The sequence below is a fragment of the Mercenaria mercenaria genome, chromosome 4 (genome assembly GCF_021730395.1).
Source record: "Mercenaria mercenaria strain notata chromosome 4, MADL_Memer_1, whole genome shotgun sequence".
NCBI lineage: Eukaryota > Metazoa > Mollusca > Bivalvia > Venerida > Veneridae > Mercenaria > Mercenaria mercenaria.
In genome coordinates, this window is record NC_069364.1 from 35,873,330 (window position 1) to 35,891,690 (window position 18,361).

At 35.5% G+C, this 18,361-nt stretch overlaps 1 protein-coding gene across 1 annotated transcript in view; it reads right to left on the reverse strand.

Moving 5' to 3' along the window:
- Nucleotides 1-9,988: 9,988 nt before the first annotated feature.
- The window catches only part of LOC123551443 (ras-related protein R-Ras2-like), a 128,529-nt gene continuing 120,156 nt past the window's right edge, over nucleotides 9,989-18,361 (reverse strand). The window contains exon 6 of the mRNA XM_045340383.2: nucleotides 9,989-10,127. Coding sequence (XP_045196318.1) covers nucleotides 10,055-10,127 — 73 coding nt within the window. The 3' untranslated portion in view covers nucleotides 9,989-10,054. The remainder of the gene's footprint in view (nucleotides 10,128-18,361) is intronic.

An 18,361-nucleotide genomic window follows, 5' to 3' on the forward strand; every position in this document is an offset into this window, starting at 1 on the left:
CTTGGCCCCTTTAAGAAGCTGCCAGAGCAAACAAGAGGACCCTATAATAGATTTCTGCTTAAGCTGGTGCTAGGGGACATGAGAGGTGTTGTACATTTCATTACCTCTCACGAACAGACTCAATCAAACTGAGTGTGCTATTATTCGGCTTGGTTGCATTCTATGGTTCCAAAGGATCTTTATACAGGTTTTATAGCTGATCTTTCAGCAAGGGGCCTGAATGTTGTGCATGACAAATTGTCCTATTTTAGGGAAGATTTGTGCAAAAAAGACCCACTAAAATTCCTTAATGAACGGCAAAGTTAAGGCGCACACAGAAAAAAGCCTATTGAACTTTGACCTCCAAGTGTGACCATGAACCTTTAGTAAGGAATCTGGGTTTTACACATCACAAATTGTCTTAATATGAGGAAAATTCAAATAAAGTAATATCAAAATCCCTTGATGGATGAAAGAGTTATGAGCCAAACAGGAAAAAAATTATTGATAACTGACCCGGAGAGTGACCTTGTGACTAAGGGTCTGGTTTAGCCCATGAAATGTCATTTTATTATGGGATAGAGTTCATTAAAATCCCTTCAAGGTTATAACACACTAAATAGTTGTTGTTCTTTATTCTATATAAAATTGATCTATTTCCAATGGCCACAGCACACATCAGGACCCATTCTAAATGTCTGTAACCTACATTTTCTTGAAGAATATTGTCATTGCTAAAGAAAAATCAAAAGAAAAGTGGAGGTCATGTCTGATGCAAGAAAAATAATTTCAGTCAAACACACAAACTGCAAAATCAGCTAAAAAATGAGACCTCAAATTATACTGGTGGTGTATGATCTAAGTTTCCATGAAAATATTTGTCATGTTGTTATTTCAGTATGAAAATGCTACCTACATGTCAAGCATAGATCTGTCATGTGATTTTAGCAAAAAAATTGCAAAGAAAATAAGGAAAATAGCTCTACAGAGCAAAAAAACTGAGGACTATTTGTATCCGCCATTATGCGACTACCATTTTTTTCGCGCCATTTTTCTATTTAGTGTCTGTATGCCTATAAGAAAAACTTTTTTCTCTGACACTGTGCCAGTTTCATTTGAAATGTACAAGAAACCTAAATGCGTGAAAAAATACAAGGTTTTAACTTGATATCAACAGTTTCTAAGGTTTTATGGCATTTTCAGTACCATAAGACAAAGCGTCAGATTTCGTCAAAAATAGCTGTCGCGACATAATTTTGAAGCAGTTACCCTAAATGCAGCCTTGTTTAGCCCTGTTTTGACATTTTCTACTCTGATCTGCATACAAATTACTCATCTGAACTGTTAAATATGTTCACTTTTACCTCTGATGACCAAAAATTAGCAATCAGCAGGCTATAGATATGCAGTTTCTGAAAAAAAAAAAAACACTCAAAACAGTGAAAATGTGATATTTTGGGGTTTTATCCTCATTTTCAACAAAATTGCAATAAATTTGTCATTTTCTATTAAATTCTAATCAAAGTAGCCCATTTCCGCCATCATCTGGCCAGATTTCAATTTTTACCAATGTCATCTTATAGGTTATAACACACTAAATAGTTGTTGTTCTTTATTCTATATAAAATTGATCTATTTCCAATGGCCACAGCACACATCAGGACACATTTTAAATGTCTGTAACCTACATTTTCTTGAAGAATATTGTCATTGCTAAAGAAAAATCAAAAGAAAAGTGGGGGTCATGTTTGATGCAAGAAAAATAATTTCAGTCAAACACACAAACTGCAAAATCAGCTAAAAAATGAGACCTCAAATTATACTGGTGGTGTATGATCTAAGTTTCCATGAAAAAATTTGTCATGTTGTTATTTCAGTATGAAAATGCTACCTACATGTCAAGCATAGATCTGTCATGTGATTTTAGCAAAAAAATTGCAAAGAAAATAAGGAAAATAGCTCTACAGAGCAAAAAAACTGAGGACTATTTGTATCCGCCATTATGCGACTACCATTTTTTTCGCACCATTTTTCTATTTAGTGTCTGTATGCCTCAAGGATGATGGAGTTATGGACTGGACAGGAAAAATGCTATCAACCTTTGACATACAAGTGTGGCTTGATCTTTGAGGTAGGGGATCTAGGTGTTGTGCAAGAAATTTCACCTCATAATAAGATACATTTGTGATTAGTAAAATTAAAATCCCTTCAAAGATGAGTTATGGCCTGGACAGGAAAAATAAACTATTGATATCTGACCTCTGTGTGTAACCTCGATGTTTGGGCTAGGGGTCTGGGTGTTATGCATTACATATCCTCTCATTATGGGATAATCTGTACAAGTAATACAATGTATTTAAATTCCTTTAAGAATAACATAGTTATGTACAGACAGGAAAAAACAAACACTATTGATCTTTGATTTCCAAGTGCAACCTTGACCTCTGACCTAGGGTTTTGGGTGTTGGGCATGACACACTGTCTGAGTTTTGGGAACTTTTTAGCCAAGTAATGTTGCAAGATGGCACAGTTCTGGACAGTGCACGAAACAGACCCTGATAATACAAGACGTCTAAGCTAGGGGTCTGAAAATTGTGCACGGCACATTGTCTTATTATGGGGACCATTTGTGCCAAGTATCATTAAAATCCTCTGATGGATAATTGAGTTAGAGACTGGACATGGATTGAGTTAGAGACCTAACAGCAAAAAACAAGAGGGCCATGATGGCCCTATATCTCTCACCTGAGTTTAATTGCTTCGTTGAACAAATTTCTTTGCTAATGCTTCAAAAACAAACAAAAAATACGTGAGAAGGTCATGGTAAAGATTCTTAAAGATAAGTACTGAAATCTGTTAAAAAATTACACAGGTGGTCCAAATCTCTTTGCTGTAGCTTCAAAAACAACAAAGTAGGTCAGTGGGTCAGGGTTTATAATATTTAAGATGAGTATTGAAATCTGTATCAAAAGTTCTACATGTGGTCCAAATTTCCATGCTGTATCTTCAAAAACAAGAAAGTAGGTCAGAAGGTCACAACTCAGACTATTCAATATGAGTATTGAAATCTGTATAAAAATATACAGGTGGTCCAAATTTCTATACTGTAACTTCAAAAAAGAAAAAGTAGGTCAGTAGGTCACAATTAAGACTATTCAAGATTATTGAAATCTGTATCAAACATTATACATGTGGTCCAAATCCTTTTGCTGTAGCTTCAAAAACAAGAAAGTAGGTCAGTAGGTCTGGGATAAGAATATTAAAGATAAGTATTGAAATCTTTATCGAAAGTTATTGACTGGTCCAAATTTCTATGCTGTTAAGATCAGTGTGCAAAACTGTATATGTCATCCAAATTTCAAGGCTGTATCTTAAAAACAAAACAAGAGGACCATGATGGTCCTGAATCGCTCACCTCTTCCCACATGACCCAGTTTTGAGTATGACGTCGTTTTTTCTATTATTTTACATAGTGACCTAGTTTTTGAGCTCATGTGACCCAGTTTTGAACTTGACCTAGATATTATCAAGATAAAAATTCTGACCAATTTTCATGAAGATCCATTGAAAAATATGGTCTCTAGAGAGGTCACAAGGTTTTTCTTTTATTTGACCTATTGACCTAGTTTTCAAAGGTACGTGACCCTGTTTCGACCTTTATCTAGATATCATCAAGGTGAACATTCTCACTAATTTTCATGAAGATCTCATGAAAAACATGGCCTCTAGAGAGGTCACAAGGTTTTTCTATTTTTATACCTACTGGCCTAGTTTTTGACCGCATGTGACCCAGTTTCGAAACTGACCTAGATATCATCAAGGTGAACATTCAGATCAATTTTCATGAAGATCCATTGAAAAATATGGCCTCTAGAGAGGTCAAAAGATTTTAATAATTTTAGACCTACTGACCTAGTTTTTGACCGCAGTTGACCCAGTTTCAAACTTGACCTAGATATCATCAAGATGAACATTCAGACCAACTTTCATACAGATCCCATGAAAAGTATGGCCTCTAGAGAGGTCACAAGGTTTTTTTTATTATTTGACCTACTGACCTAGTTTTTTAAGGCACGTGACCCAGTTTCAAACTTGATCTAGATATCATCAAGGTGAACATACTGACCAATTTTTATGGAGATCCATTCACAAGTATGGCCTCTAGAGGGGTCACAAGGTTTTTCTATTTTTAGACCTACTGACCTAGTTTTTGACTGCACATGACCCTGTTTCGAACTTGACCTAGATATCATCAAGATGAACATTCAGACCAATTTTCATACAGATCCCATGAAAAATATGGCCTTTAGAGAGGTCACAAAGTTTTTCAATTATCTGACCTACTGACCTAGTTTTTGACGGCACATGACCCACTTTCGAACTTGACCTAGATATCCTCAAGACGAACATTCAGACCAACTTTCATACAGATCCCATGAAAAATATGGCCTCTAGAGAGGTTACAAGGTTTTTCTATTATTTGACCTACTGACCTAGTTTTTGAAGGCACGTGACCCACTTTCGAACTTGACCTAGATATCATCAAGGTGAATATTCTGACCAACTTTCATGAAGATCTCATGAAATATATGGCCTCTAGAGAGGTCACAAAGTTTTTCTATTTTTAGACCTACTGACCTAGTTTTTGACCGGACGTGACCCAGTTTCAAACTTGAACTAGATATCATCAAGATGAACATTCAGACCAACTTTCATACAGATCCCATGAAAAATATGGCCTTTAGAGAGGTCACAAGGTTTTTCTATTATTTGACCTACTGACCTAGTTTTTGATGGCACGTGAGCCAGTTTCGAACTTGACCTAGATATCATCAAGGTGAATGTTCTGACCAATTTTCATGAAGATCCCATGAAAAATATGGCCTCTAGAGAGGTCACAAGGTTTTTCTATTTTTAGACCTACTGACCTAGTTTTTGACGGCACGTGACCCAGTTTCGAACTTGACCTAGATATCATCAAGGTGAATGTTCTGACCAATTTTCATGAAGATCTTGTGAAATATATGGCCTCTAGAGAGGTCACAAGGTTTTTCTATTTTTAGACCTACTGACCTAGTTTTTGATGGCACGTGACCCAGTTTCAAACTTGACCTAGATATCATCAAGATGAACATTCTGACCAATTTTCATGAAGATCTTTTAAATATATGGCCTCTACAGAGGTCACAAGATTTTTCTATTTTTAGACCTACTGACCTAGTTTTTGATGGCACGTGACCCAGTTTCGAACTTGACCTAGATATCATCAAGATGAACATTCTGACCAATTTTCAGAAAGATCCCATGAAAAACGGACGGACGCATGGACGACGGACACCGCGCGATCACAAAAGCTCACCTTGTCACTTTGTGACAGGTGAGCTAAAAAGTAGGTCAGTAGGTCAAGGTCACAGTCAAATGACCCCTGATTACTTGGGGTCATCAGGTAATTATAATTAAACAGTCGAGGAAATATGATCAGATAATTTTTAAAGAAAATTTTTCCTATATAACTCATACAAGTGACCCCTGGGGCTGGGCCTCTTTTCACCCCAGGGGCATAATTTGAACAATCTTGTTAGAGAACAACTAGGCAATGCTACATACCAAATATCAAAAGCTTAAACCTTGAACTTTCAGACAAGAAGATTTTTTTCCTATATAAACTTGGGACCCCTGGGGCATGGCCTCTTTTCATCCTAGGGTAAAATTTTGAACAATCTTGGTAGAGGACCACAAGGCAATGCTACATACCAAATATCAAAGGCCTAGGTCTTGTGGTTTCAGACAAGAAGATTTTTAAAGTTTTTTCCTATATAAATCTATGTAAAACTTGGGACCCCCTGGGTGGGGCCTCTTTTCACCCCAGGGTCATAATTTGAATAATCTTGGTAGAGGACCAATAGGCCATGCAACATGCCAAATATCAAAAGCCTAGGCCTTGCAGTTTCAGACAAGAAGATTTTTAAAGTTTTTTCCTATTCAAGTCTATGTAAAACTTGGGACCCCCGGGGCAGGGCCTCTTTTCACCCCAGGGTGGTAATTTGAGCAATCTTGGTAGAGGACCACAAGGCAATGCTACATGCCAAATATCAAAGGCCTAGATCTTGTGGTTTCAGACAAGAATATTATTAAAGTTTTTTTCCTTGATAACTCTATGTAAAATTTGGGATCCCCAGGGTGGGGGCTCTTTTCATCCCAGGGGCATAATTTGAACAAACGTCACAGAGGACCATTAGATGATGTTACATGCCAAATATTGAGACTCTAAGCTTTGTGGTTTTGGACAAGAAGATTTTCTCTAAGTTTTCCCTATATAAGTCAATGTAAACCATGTGACCCCCAGGGCGGGGCCATATTTGACCCTAGGAGGATAATTTGAACAAACTTGGTAGAGGACCACTAGATGTTGCTACATGCCAAATATTAAAGCCCTATGACCTGTGGTTTTGGGCAAGAAGATTTTTTTAATTTTTACTTTCGGTTGCCATGGCAACTACAGTTCTGTATGGAATTCAATTCTTTGAACAATTGTTAAAGAAGACCATCCAAGGAACATCCCTGTGAAGTTTCATCAAAATTGGCCTGGTGGTTTAGGAGGAGATGTTGTTTAAAGGAAAGTGTGGATGGATGCCGGATGCTGGACAGACGAACAGACGCCGGATGGTGAGCGATCACAATAGCTCACGCTCAGGTGAGCTAAAAACCTGCTGACTTTGACCTTAGAGTAAAGGGTCCAAATCTTGTGCATGACATGCTGTCTCATTATGGGAAACATTTGTGCTAAGTAATATTGAAATCCCTTGATGGATGACAAGAGTTATGGACTGGACATGAAAATGTGGACAACAGATGTAATGACAGACAGAAAAGTGCAATCCTATTGTCCCTGACACTGGTTATTAACCAGCAGAGGACTAATTAAATTTTAATACAGAATTTTCACTTTGTCACTTTAACTTCAGCAGCTAACAGGAAATACACATGCAAACCATGAGTGCTGGCCACACCAGGTTAATTGTTTTATTGCCAACAGCATTGAGACTTTTAGCCCCTCAATCAATTTTCAATACAATGCACTATTTAAGATTTACTGGCTTGAAGTTGGCAGAGTAATAGATGTAAACAACATCTAAAAGGAATCATGATATTTGAATGGGGGAAAATAAAAACATTCAACTTGAGCTTGTTTTTCACAAACAAAAAACAAGGAACCAAAAAAACTGAATGATGCTCCCCAATGCATGTGCTTGTCCCAATATGGGGAGTAACGTATTAGAAACAAGAAAAAACAAGAGGACCATGATGGTCCTGAATTGCTCACCTCTTCCCACATGACCCAGTTTTGAGTATGACCTCGTTTTTTCTATTATTTGACATAGTGACCTAGTTTTTGGCACATGTGACCCAGTTTTGAACTTGACCTAGATTTATCAAGATAAAATTCTGACCAATTTCATGAACATCCATTAAAAAATATGGGCTCTAGAGAGGGCACAAGGCTTTTTTTATTATTTGACCTATTGACCTAGTTTTCGAAGGTACGTGACCCTGTTTTGAACTTATCTAGATATCATCAAGGTGAACATTCTCACTAAATTTTTTATGAAGATCTCATGTAAAATATGGCCTCTAGAGAGGTCAAAAGGTTTTTCTATTTTATACCTACTGGCCTAGTTTTTGACCGCACGTGACCCAGTTTCAAAACTGACCTAGATATCATCAAGATGAAAATTCAGACCAACTTTCATGAAGATCCATTGAAAAATATGGCCTCTAGAGAGGAAAAAAATTTTTTTTTAATTAATTTTTTAAACCCCCCTTTCAAATTAAAATTATCAAAAAAAAATTAAAAATTTTAAAATAAAAACCCAGAAAAGTAGGTAACAGGGGGTTTTTTTTTTTGCCTCCCCCTTTTTTTTGGCCCCTGACCCATTTTAAATTTGCCCAAACATCATAACATTTGCCTTTTAGGGACTTCAAAAGTTCCTTAAGGGGACTTTTTTTAAGCCATGACCTTTTTTCCCAAAACCCCTTTTAAACTTGCCAATTCATCAAATGAAAAGCCTTTAAAGCCCAGTTTTTTTTAAAGGACGGGTTTTTTAATTTTTTGACCACTGACCTGGGGGGCCGAACTTTCGAACTTCCTAGTTTCCAAAAATTGCCAACAAAGATCCCTAAAAATATGCCTTGGGAAAATTTTTTTTTTTCCCTTTTTTTTAAGGACTGCCCCATTTTCGAACCTAAAATAGGTTCAAAGGAAAAAATTTCCATTTTAAAAATCCTAAAAAATTTTTCCCAAAAAAGGTAAAATTTTTCTTTTTTTCCCTATAAAGGGGGGGGGCGGACCATTTCAACTTCCTAAACCCTTTTAAGAGAACACGGCCCTTTATGACCCATAAAAATATGGTTAAGGAGGCCCATTTTTTTCTTTTATTTCCCTTGACCTTTTTTAAACCCCAAATTTTTAAATTGCCCAAATTCACGGGGGTTTTTTTTTTAAAAAATTTTTTCTATTTTTGGGGGTTTTGCCCGAATACAAGTTTTCTATTTTTGACCTTAAGTTTTTGAACCTGCCCGGGGTTTCAACAATTATTGGGGAAATTAACCAATTTTTAAAAACTTTTAAAAATTTTGGCCTTAAAAATTTAAAGGGGTTTTTTTTTTTTTTAATAGACCTTTTTTGAAAAGTAACCTTTAAAATTGACCAATTACAAAAAACCCCCAAACCAAAAGACCCCATAAAAGTCCCTCTAATGGTCAAAGCAAAATTTAGGAAGAGGAAGGAAAGGGAAAAAGAATAAAAATTTTGTCATTTTTTTTTTAAGCTAAAAAATTTTAAAAAAAGAAGTTTAAAAAAGGGGGAAAATTTTAAAAATAGTTTTAAGTTATGATTTTTTCCGACAGCCTTATCTCCTTTAAAAAGCAATAAACCTTTAAAATTTTAAGTTACCCCGAAAACCCTTATTTCTATATGGGAAATTAAAAAATAAAATTTTTAAGTTTTTGACCCCATTTGTTAAAAAAATTTCAAAATTTTTAAAATTTTCTCTGCCTCCTTTTTTAAGGGTTAAAAGGGGGCAAGCAAATTTTAAAAAAAAAAACCCCAAAAAAAAATTTTACTTCTTTACATATTTTCAATCCTTATTTTTTTTAAAAACAAAAATCTTTAAATTTTTTTCAATAATCCCAAACCAAACAAAAAACAAAAAAAAAAAAACACACCCCAAAACCCTTCATTTTAAAAAAAACCTTAACCTTTTCACACTCCAAAACTTTTTAACAAACACAACCCCCCCCCCAACCAAAAAATTGAAAACCCCCCCAACCCCATCCCAAAACTTTCCAAACCCCAAAAAAAACCCCTTTAAAAATACCCCAAAACCCCCCCCAAAAATTTTAAATTTTCCCCTTTTTCCCCCCCCCCCCCCCCCCCCCAAAAACAAAACCCAAAATTCCCCCCCCCCAAAAAAAAATAGCCACTTTTCCCCCCCCGGCCCTTTGGAAAAGGGGCCTTTTGGTAAAGAACGAGGTACGAATTTTTAATTTCTTAATAAAAAAGGAAATAAAAAAAAGCAAAAAATTCTCAAACTGGAAACCCCAAAGAATTTTTTTTATAAACCTTTTTTTTAAACCCCCACCCCAAACCCCTCTTTTTTTTGTTTTGGGTTTTTTTTTCCCCAAAAAAATTTTGGGGTTTTTTTCCTTGCATGTAACTTTCTGTTTAATTCACATATTCTTTTTAGAGAATGACATTTTTCAAGGGGATACATTAATACCCGCTCACTTTACAACATAATTTCATTTACTTTTTCAACGGAGTAATAAAATGTTAACTTAATTAAATTTGGGCTTGTGCCGGTGTACACTATGTTAATAGAATATATTTTTAAATGAAAACACGCTGTCTGGAATACATCATGTATGTATCCTCAAAAACTTTTCAGATACAAAAATAGAATCCAATAGGCATAAAAGTTTTAAAAGGATGTTTTCAGACTTGATGGTCCTCAGTAACAGACACATTGTTCAACTTACTGGCACTTCCAAGGCAGAACACTAAAATAATACAGTGTCATAAAATTGTACATCTAGGTTTGGATTTGTGTTTTGTCTTTGGTGGTGGTCTTTCATTTAATTCAAATATCCTGAAAGAAGAAAAGTAACAGACATGAATAGCTTTTAAAAATGTACCCTTTAAAACATATAAGTAACATTAAAAAGATGACCCTCACAATATATGTTTGTCACAGCAAAACTTATTTACTAAAGATAAATTTTTCTGGGAGAAAGGTTGTTAATTTTTCCCAATTTTTTACAAATTAAAATAGAGAGATATAAACTGAATTGATTTTTTATCAAATTTGTGAGATATAATCCCGTATTAATTTTTTTTTCCCAAGAAAAAAAGGGAACTGATATATAATTTTCCCCATGATGGCACTTGATCTTCTTCTGAATTTTTCACCTTTTTATCTAATTTCTAAAAAAAACAATCTATGGTGAATAATCCTTTATCATACAAAAATTCATACCCTTGTTAGAGGATGAAACGATATACACTATTTTTTACTATTGTATGTGGTAAGTACCGCTTGTCACACGGGAGACTGGGGGTTCGATTCCCCTCGGGGAGCCAAAAGTCAATATCAAATGTTTCAGACAAATTAGACTTTGTATTTAACTAGATGCCCCCGGGCAAAATGCCGAGCCCCCCAGCTGCAAAAGGGCTGGGAGTTGCACAAAACATCCCGCCTCATTTTTCAATAAAAAAAGAGATTGCAAAAAATTTTCAATTAAGTTATTAAAGTAACACAAAGGGACGAATTTTTAAAAAAAATTTTAAATCCAACACAAAAAATCCTCACCAGCAGAGATGGTAAAATTCACCTGAAAATTGGATGTAACACTGTTGTACTACAAAAAAGTGGGCTGATTTTCCCTACGACCAGTAATAAAAAAAATTCGAATATAAACTATTTTATAACAACAAAGGAAGTATTCTAAAATTTGGCTGACACTCCCCTTCTGATAATGAACAACTGGCCAAATTACATAAATCCCTCTTGCATCAAAAAGAAAAGCTCCAGACAAAGTCATTTAATATCTGAATTTTGACCCCCTAAGTGTGACCTTGGGCCTTGACCCAGGACCTGGGGTTTTTGCCCCCCACAATTTGACCTCATGGGGAAATTTATGCCAAGCGACATCAAAAAACCCTCCATGCTAAGAAGAAAAGTCCGGACAAAATTGTCATTCTTGTATCCTTTGACTCTAAGTGTACTTGACCCTTTGATTGGACCGTTCTTGCGCTGACACTCCATTCTGATGGTGAACAAATTTTGCCAAGTTACATAAAATCCCTCCATGCTGAAGAAGAAATGCTCCGGACAGTCATTTTTGAATTTGACTTTGCCTGAATTGTGCCTTGACCTTGAGATAGGAACCGGGGTTGCGCATGCACTCCGTCTCAGAGGTTAACATTTATGCCCAAAAATAAACAAGATTGCTCATGCATGCAAAGTTTGGGTCCCCGGGCAAAAAATCTGGACGGCGACGCCCACTGCAAACCCCCACACACACAACACCGCATGCCATTTGGACACGTTACTTGTCTCCCCTTCCCCGAGCGGGGTCGAAAAAAAAATTTGGGCTTAATGCCTCAGACTTTTTCAATCTTATTCAGGAGGGTTTTACAACATTGTTTTTCAGTTAGAAATTTCCCCGCTGATCCATTCAACCATGGGAGATGGCGCTCTGATGATATAAGAGATATATTCAAAATTCCTTACGCAAATAAAAATTTCCCTTTTATTGCAGAAAAATTTGATAGACTCAGGGAAAAATTCAGTAAAAATTTGTTACTAAAATTTTCGTAGTTGTTTCACAAGTTTTTGTCCATCCGTTGGTTGGTTGCATAATACCGGGCATTTCATCTTAACCAAGAAAATTTTTGTTTTCGGTTAGACTTTTGACTTTCCGGGCGAATTTTTAAACCCCCGGGTGGTGACGGGTTTGGGGTATGAAAATAAAATACGTTTATCTTTTCATGGGCTAATTTCTTGCAGACTTTTCGTTCAGTTTAAGATATGTTGTTAGGATAATCTTTCTACAAGTTTTTTTGCTATGATTTACATAAGTTAAGGTTCAACTTATAATATGGTAATTTTAAGCCTTGATTTCTGTGGTGATTTGTTCTTACATTATTATTTATTGTTACAGACGTTTGACGAGTTTGCATAATAGGAGATTCTTTCATTAAGAATCTTCCTTCCATTGAAGGTGTTGCAGAATATGCGTTTCCGGGTGCAATGATCAGATAATTATCTTTTTTGGTTGGCTCAGTGGCAGTTCCGCTGGAAGTCTTCAATTTTGTTATTATACATATTGGTACTAATAACATTTTAAACGGTCATTCTTTACAAAATATGTCCTCTGACTTTACTAATCTAATTGCTGCCATTCGCAAAATTAACAGGGACATTTCTATTATTGTCTCCTCCATTTTACCCAGGCCTGTGGATAGTAAGCCCACTGATTCAGCAATATGTCAGTTCAATTTTTATCTTCAGCACGTATTGACTGCTGATTTAAATTTCAAATTCGTACATTCGTATAGACCATTTTGTTTCAAGGGTGGAATAAAAAGGTACTTATTTGCCAAACTGGACGGAGGTCTTCATCTGAACACTGAAGGCTTAAATAATCTAAGATTCTTTTTTCTTAGAGTGATATCAACTTTGTCTTGAAATACTCCTCATTGCTTTTGGCTGGAGTAATCTAAATCAGCAGGTAATAGTCACTTACCGTTCATCTATAGCTACATGTACATATGCATACTTTACGTTATTTCTTAAATTACAGAATTTACAGTCTTCTGTAAGGTAGGGTTTTGTTCAGTTTTGTTATATATATATGTCTTTTGTTTTCTTTGTTTGCTTCATTACAATTTCCTGTTAGTCTTTGCTTAGTTTGGCTGAGGGTTGGCGGGTATTTCAGTTTTCAACTGGATTAATAATTAGTTTTTACCCCGTTTTCAAAAATTGATTTCGTTGTCATTCTTACATGCCTTATGTGACACTTATGCTGACATTAAATCAATTTAATTATTACCTTTTCGTGTTCTTTACCCTTAAGTCTAAATACTTGGGCTTTAATTGGTTTATTTTACATTTGTTTAAAATATTTAATTCAAGAACACCCACTTTAGCCCTATAAATGCACAAATTTCGCCGTAGTCGACCAGTAACCAGTTTTATATCAATTGTCATAGGTTATTGATTATTGTTAATACAGTTTATTTGACTGGATATTTATAATCCTTTATACGGAAAACTGCGAAATTTAACGTCACTTAGCGCTTGTTTCTTTGTTGTGTCATGACGTATTTCAAAATTACCCGCCCTCCCATGGTCAATACCCTTAAATTTTGTTTGTATACTGTATATTGATTATGTTATGCATTGTTCCGTCTTTATGTGTTGTATTGCTTTATATTTTATTTTTTAATTTGATTATTGCTTCTTTTAGTTGTGTTTCATAGTTGTGCTTAAGCAAATGATATTTGGTTGATAAAGTATTGTATGTTGAAAGTGTACATACATTTAGCTTAAGTGTTTGGTAATTGAATAGTAATTCATTGTGTTCTGGAGGTGTGCAAATAGTCAACTTTCTTTTAAAAGCGAAAGTAAGAAGAAATTCTAGGTCATTATACAAGTGACCCGCGGGGCGGGGCCTCTTTTCACCCCAAGGGCATAATTGAACAATTTTGTTAGAGAACCACTAGGCAATGCTACATACCAAATATCAAAGGCTTAAGCCTTGAACATTCAGACAAGAAGATTTTTAAAAAAAATTCCTATATGTCTATGTAAAACTTGGGGCCCCGGGACAGGGCGTCTTCTCACCCCAGGGGCATAATTTGAACAATTATGGTAGAGGACCACTAGGCAATGCAACATACCAAATATCAAAAGCCTAGGCCTTGCAGTTTCAGGCAAGAAGATTTTTGAAGTTTTTTCCTATATAAGTTTATGTAAAACTTGCGACCCCGAGTGGGGCCTCTTTTCACCTCAGGGGCATAATTTGAATAATCTTGCTAAAGGACCACTGGGCAATGCTATTTACCAAATATCAAAAGCCTAGGCCTTGCAGTTTCAGACAAAAAGATTTTTAAAGTTTTTCCTATATGTCTATGTAAAACTTGGTATCCCCGGGGCGGGGCCTCTTTTCATCCTAGGGGCATAATTTGAAAAACCTTAGTAGAGGACCACAAGGCAATGCTACATACAAAATATCAAAGGCCTAGGTCTTGTGGTTTCAGATGAGAAGATTTTTAAAGTTTTTTCCTATATAAGTCTATATAAACCATGTGACACCCCGGGGTGGGGCCATATTTGACCCTAGGGGGATAATTTGAACAATCTTGGTAGAGGACCACTATATGATGCTACATATCAAATATCAAAGCCCTAGGCCCTGTGGGATTTGACAAGGTTGCCATGGCAACCAGAGTTATGCATGGAATTCAATTCTTTTAACAATTTTTAAAGAAGACCATCCTAGGAAAATCCCTGTGAAGTTTCATCAAAATTGACCTGTTGGTTAAGGAGATGTTGTTTAAAGGAAAGTGTGGACAGACGGACGGACGCCGGGCCTTTGGCTCAGGTGAGCTGAAAATTAAATGTTAACCATACGAAATACATTTATTTGTCATATCAATTTGATAATCTGATCTACATCAAAAATTATGCATCACATTTGACTTGTTTTCTATACTTTTCGGCATTTTTCTTTACTCAAATACATCTTTTATCGACTTTGAAATCCCTTAAAATTTCCTAAAGGTAAGCACTTAGCGGTACTATCTACAGGGTATACTGTCATCACCATAGCAATGTAAAATCCTGGCATGCTAATATACAAATTGACACGTCTTACAAAGATAGAAGCCATTTTCGCGCAAATTTATATTGAAAGCGGGTTTTGGCAAATTAGATAAACGAACATTTTTGGTTATTTCATTTGGCTTTTATCTATTTTTCATGACTTTATATTTTTTCCGAATATTCAAATAGTGAAACAGTATTCGAATGTTATGTAATGAATGAATATTCGAATATTCGTTGCCATTCCTACTCTAAAGCAAATACTTTTTGAGACACATGTGACACAAACTTATATCCCAATTATGTATATTTTTGACAATCAAGGACCATAACTCTTATCCGACTGGGAGAAATCTGAAACAAATTCTCAGGTGCACATTCTGAATAATAATCCTATCATGTTTCATAAACCTAGATCAAATACTTTTCGAGATTTGTGTGACACAACTTTCATGCCTTTATATGCATATTTTTGACTAAGTCAACGGCCGTAACTTTTATCTGAGTATTATCTCAAACAAAACCCTAGCTGTACAATTTCACATGCTGAATAATATTCCTGTCACGTTGCATAATACTGGGTCAAATACTTCTTGAGATACATGCCACTCAAATTTGGCCCTTTTTATGCATATTTTTGACTAAATCAAGGACCTTAACTCTGGTCTGGCCGTGTGAGTTACATGTTAAAACCCCTGGTGCATAACCTGCATAACTTCCCATGCTGAATAACAATCCTGCGAGGTTTGATGACTCTAAGTCAAATACTTTTTGAGATATGAATGACACAAATTCGGACGGACAGGGCAACTCTATGTGCGTTTCTGCTTGATAACTTTAGATAGGACTAACTTGTGTCAATGAAACTTGTGGTTTGTTGGTAGCCTACATGAAGACAAAGTCTGGGATTGCATTATGGGGTCACCAGGGTCAAAGCCACTTCCTTTAGCATAGTTATGGACGTATCCGAATGATGGCGGTTGTGTCACTGAAATCGAAAGTAACATTTTTATATCCGTCTCCATCGGCGGAATCTATCAATTTACAAGTAAATTTATCCAGCCAATGTCTTTGTGAACGGAAGTTTTACACGTTGCTGTAGAAACATGACCTTCCTATTACATTCCCTACGGAATCTTATCTGGCCAGGCTTATAACTTTAAAGATTTTATGTCAATTTTGAAGGCCCTTACATACAGTCAAGAAGAATCATTTGAACAAACTTGAAGGAGGTCTATGCCAGGATGCTACAGACCAAGTCTGGTGTAATTCTGTCCAGTTGATTAAGTCAAATGCTGACTCCAATAGATTAACAGATGGACAGCTGTAGACATAGAGTGATCACAAAAACAGACTTAAGCAAAATTCTAAGATGATCTAAAATACCAACACTGTGAATTTTTTGATTTTTTTTGTAACTCCTGAGTGACTAAAAAACAAGGACAAAAGTCAAACAAGAACAGCCACATTCAAAGAACACAGCCACCCGTACAGCACTCCACATGGAAATATGGATAATACAAAATGTGTAATCTTATTTCCAGACATAAATTGGGGGAATCAGAGAAGAAATATCAAGAATTAGGGACAAAGAAATATTTGTCATGCATGAAGAACTTGCTTTTTATTAATTTACAAAATACTTTGAAGCCTCACAACTGTTAATGCCATTATGAATATGGAAGTTTAGGAGCCTGCATTTTGATAAATCATCTACTGGCACAGTATTTTTTTTCAATTCTCTGAGCATAGTTCTACATAAAAATTGTAACTTTATAATATAGTCTTGTAGAAAAAGTGCAAGTCTTTCATACTTGTTTTATAGAAAGCATTTCATGATGTTTCAATGTAAATTTGCTAGACCCAGACCCCTAGCTCCAAGGTGAAGGTTACACTTAGATGTCAAAGGTTAAAAGGGTCTGTTTCGTGTCTGGTCCATAACATAACATAAGTTTGGCATAAATGTTCATCATAATTTAAGAGACAACATGTCATGCTCAAGACCCAGACCCCTTGCTCTAAGGGCAAGGTCACACTTTGAGGTCAAAGGTTAACCGAGTCTTTTCCGTGTCCGGTCAATAACTCTGCGATCCATGAAGGGATATTTAGATAACTTGGTATAAATGTTCACTGTAATGAAACGACGTGTCAAGTGCAAGACCAAGACCCCTAGCTCTAAGGTCAAGGTCACACTTAGAGACCAAGTCAGATACAGAAATTACTTTGTCCGTAGCATTTCTTCTTCATGCATGGAGGGATTTTGATGGAAAATGGCAAAAAAGTTCATCATCATGAGATTGAGTGTCATGTGCAAGAACCAGACCCCTAAATTAGAATTACCTTCCTTTGCTGTTACTATAAATAGCTATTATTGTAACTATTTTATTATTAGCCATAGGGGAAAATTGGGACAACTTTTCTGTAGTACAACACGCATGTTACATACAATTTTAGATGTATTTTGACCTATGGCTACCTGATAAGGACTTTTGTGTGGACTTAGATTTTTTTTAGATTAACTTCTCTTTGTTGTCACTATAGATAATATATATATGGTAACTTTTTATAATTGACCGTAGCGAAAAATCAAGACCATTTTTCTGAGTTACTTTCAAATTTTAGGTGTATTTTAAGGTACCTCTTCCTGGTAAGGAGTTTTTTTGTGGACTTAAAAAAGCAGAACTTACTTCCCTTTGTTGCTACTATAAAATGATTATCCTTGAAACTTTTTATCCTGGTTGTTAGAATTGGATATGCTTTTGTTTTCGCTTACTGTCTACCAAACTTACAGTTTTGTACAGAAAATGTTTTATTGTAACATCTACATGACGGGCATATATTTAACATCCTGGCACTCTTGTTATATTTTGTTCATGCCAAGATGCTGTATTGGCATACAGTATGTATAATGAAAATGTCCTTATGCGGTGGACGTTGCTAACTGTTACAAATTCTTGTTTTTTTTTGTGGAGTTGTTGCCCTATTTGACCTCGAACTAATTCATCACATCGTGAACTTAAGTCCTACAGATCCATCAAACTGAATTGAAACTTGGTATACATCAACAGCACGAAGTGAATATGTACATTTTGGCCTGACTTTTATGATAGATTATTTTGTCTGGAGTTGTGGCCCTTCTTTAATGACGAATGACAACTACATTGTAGTTTCCTACATTTCTCTTTATTTCAAATAAAACTTGTTAAGCATCATAAACATTATTAGATATGCGCATTTGTTTTGTGTTCAGTTGTTTAAGTTATATATTTTTTTAATAAATAACATTATTTAGCCGTCGTTATACTAAATTATAGAATGAAATATTTTTTGTCAACACCATTCTAGTTCACTTTGCAACCTCTGTGAAGGAATATTGTCAAACTGTACTGATAAGGGGAAGAGTTTGCTTCCTTCTGTAGCACAACTTTCTACGCATAATTGTGTATTGATCATATATATAATACTTTTATTTGTGTGAACATGCATGAATATGT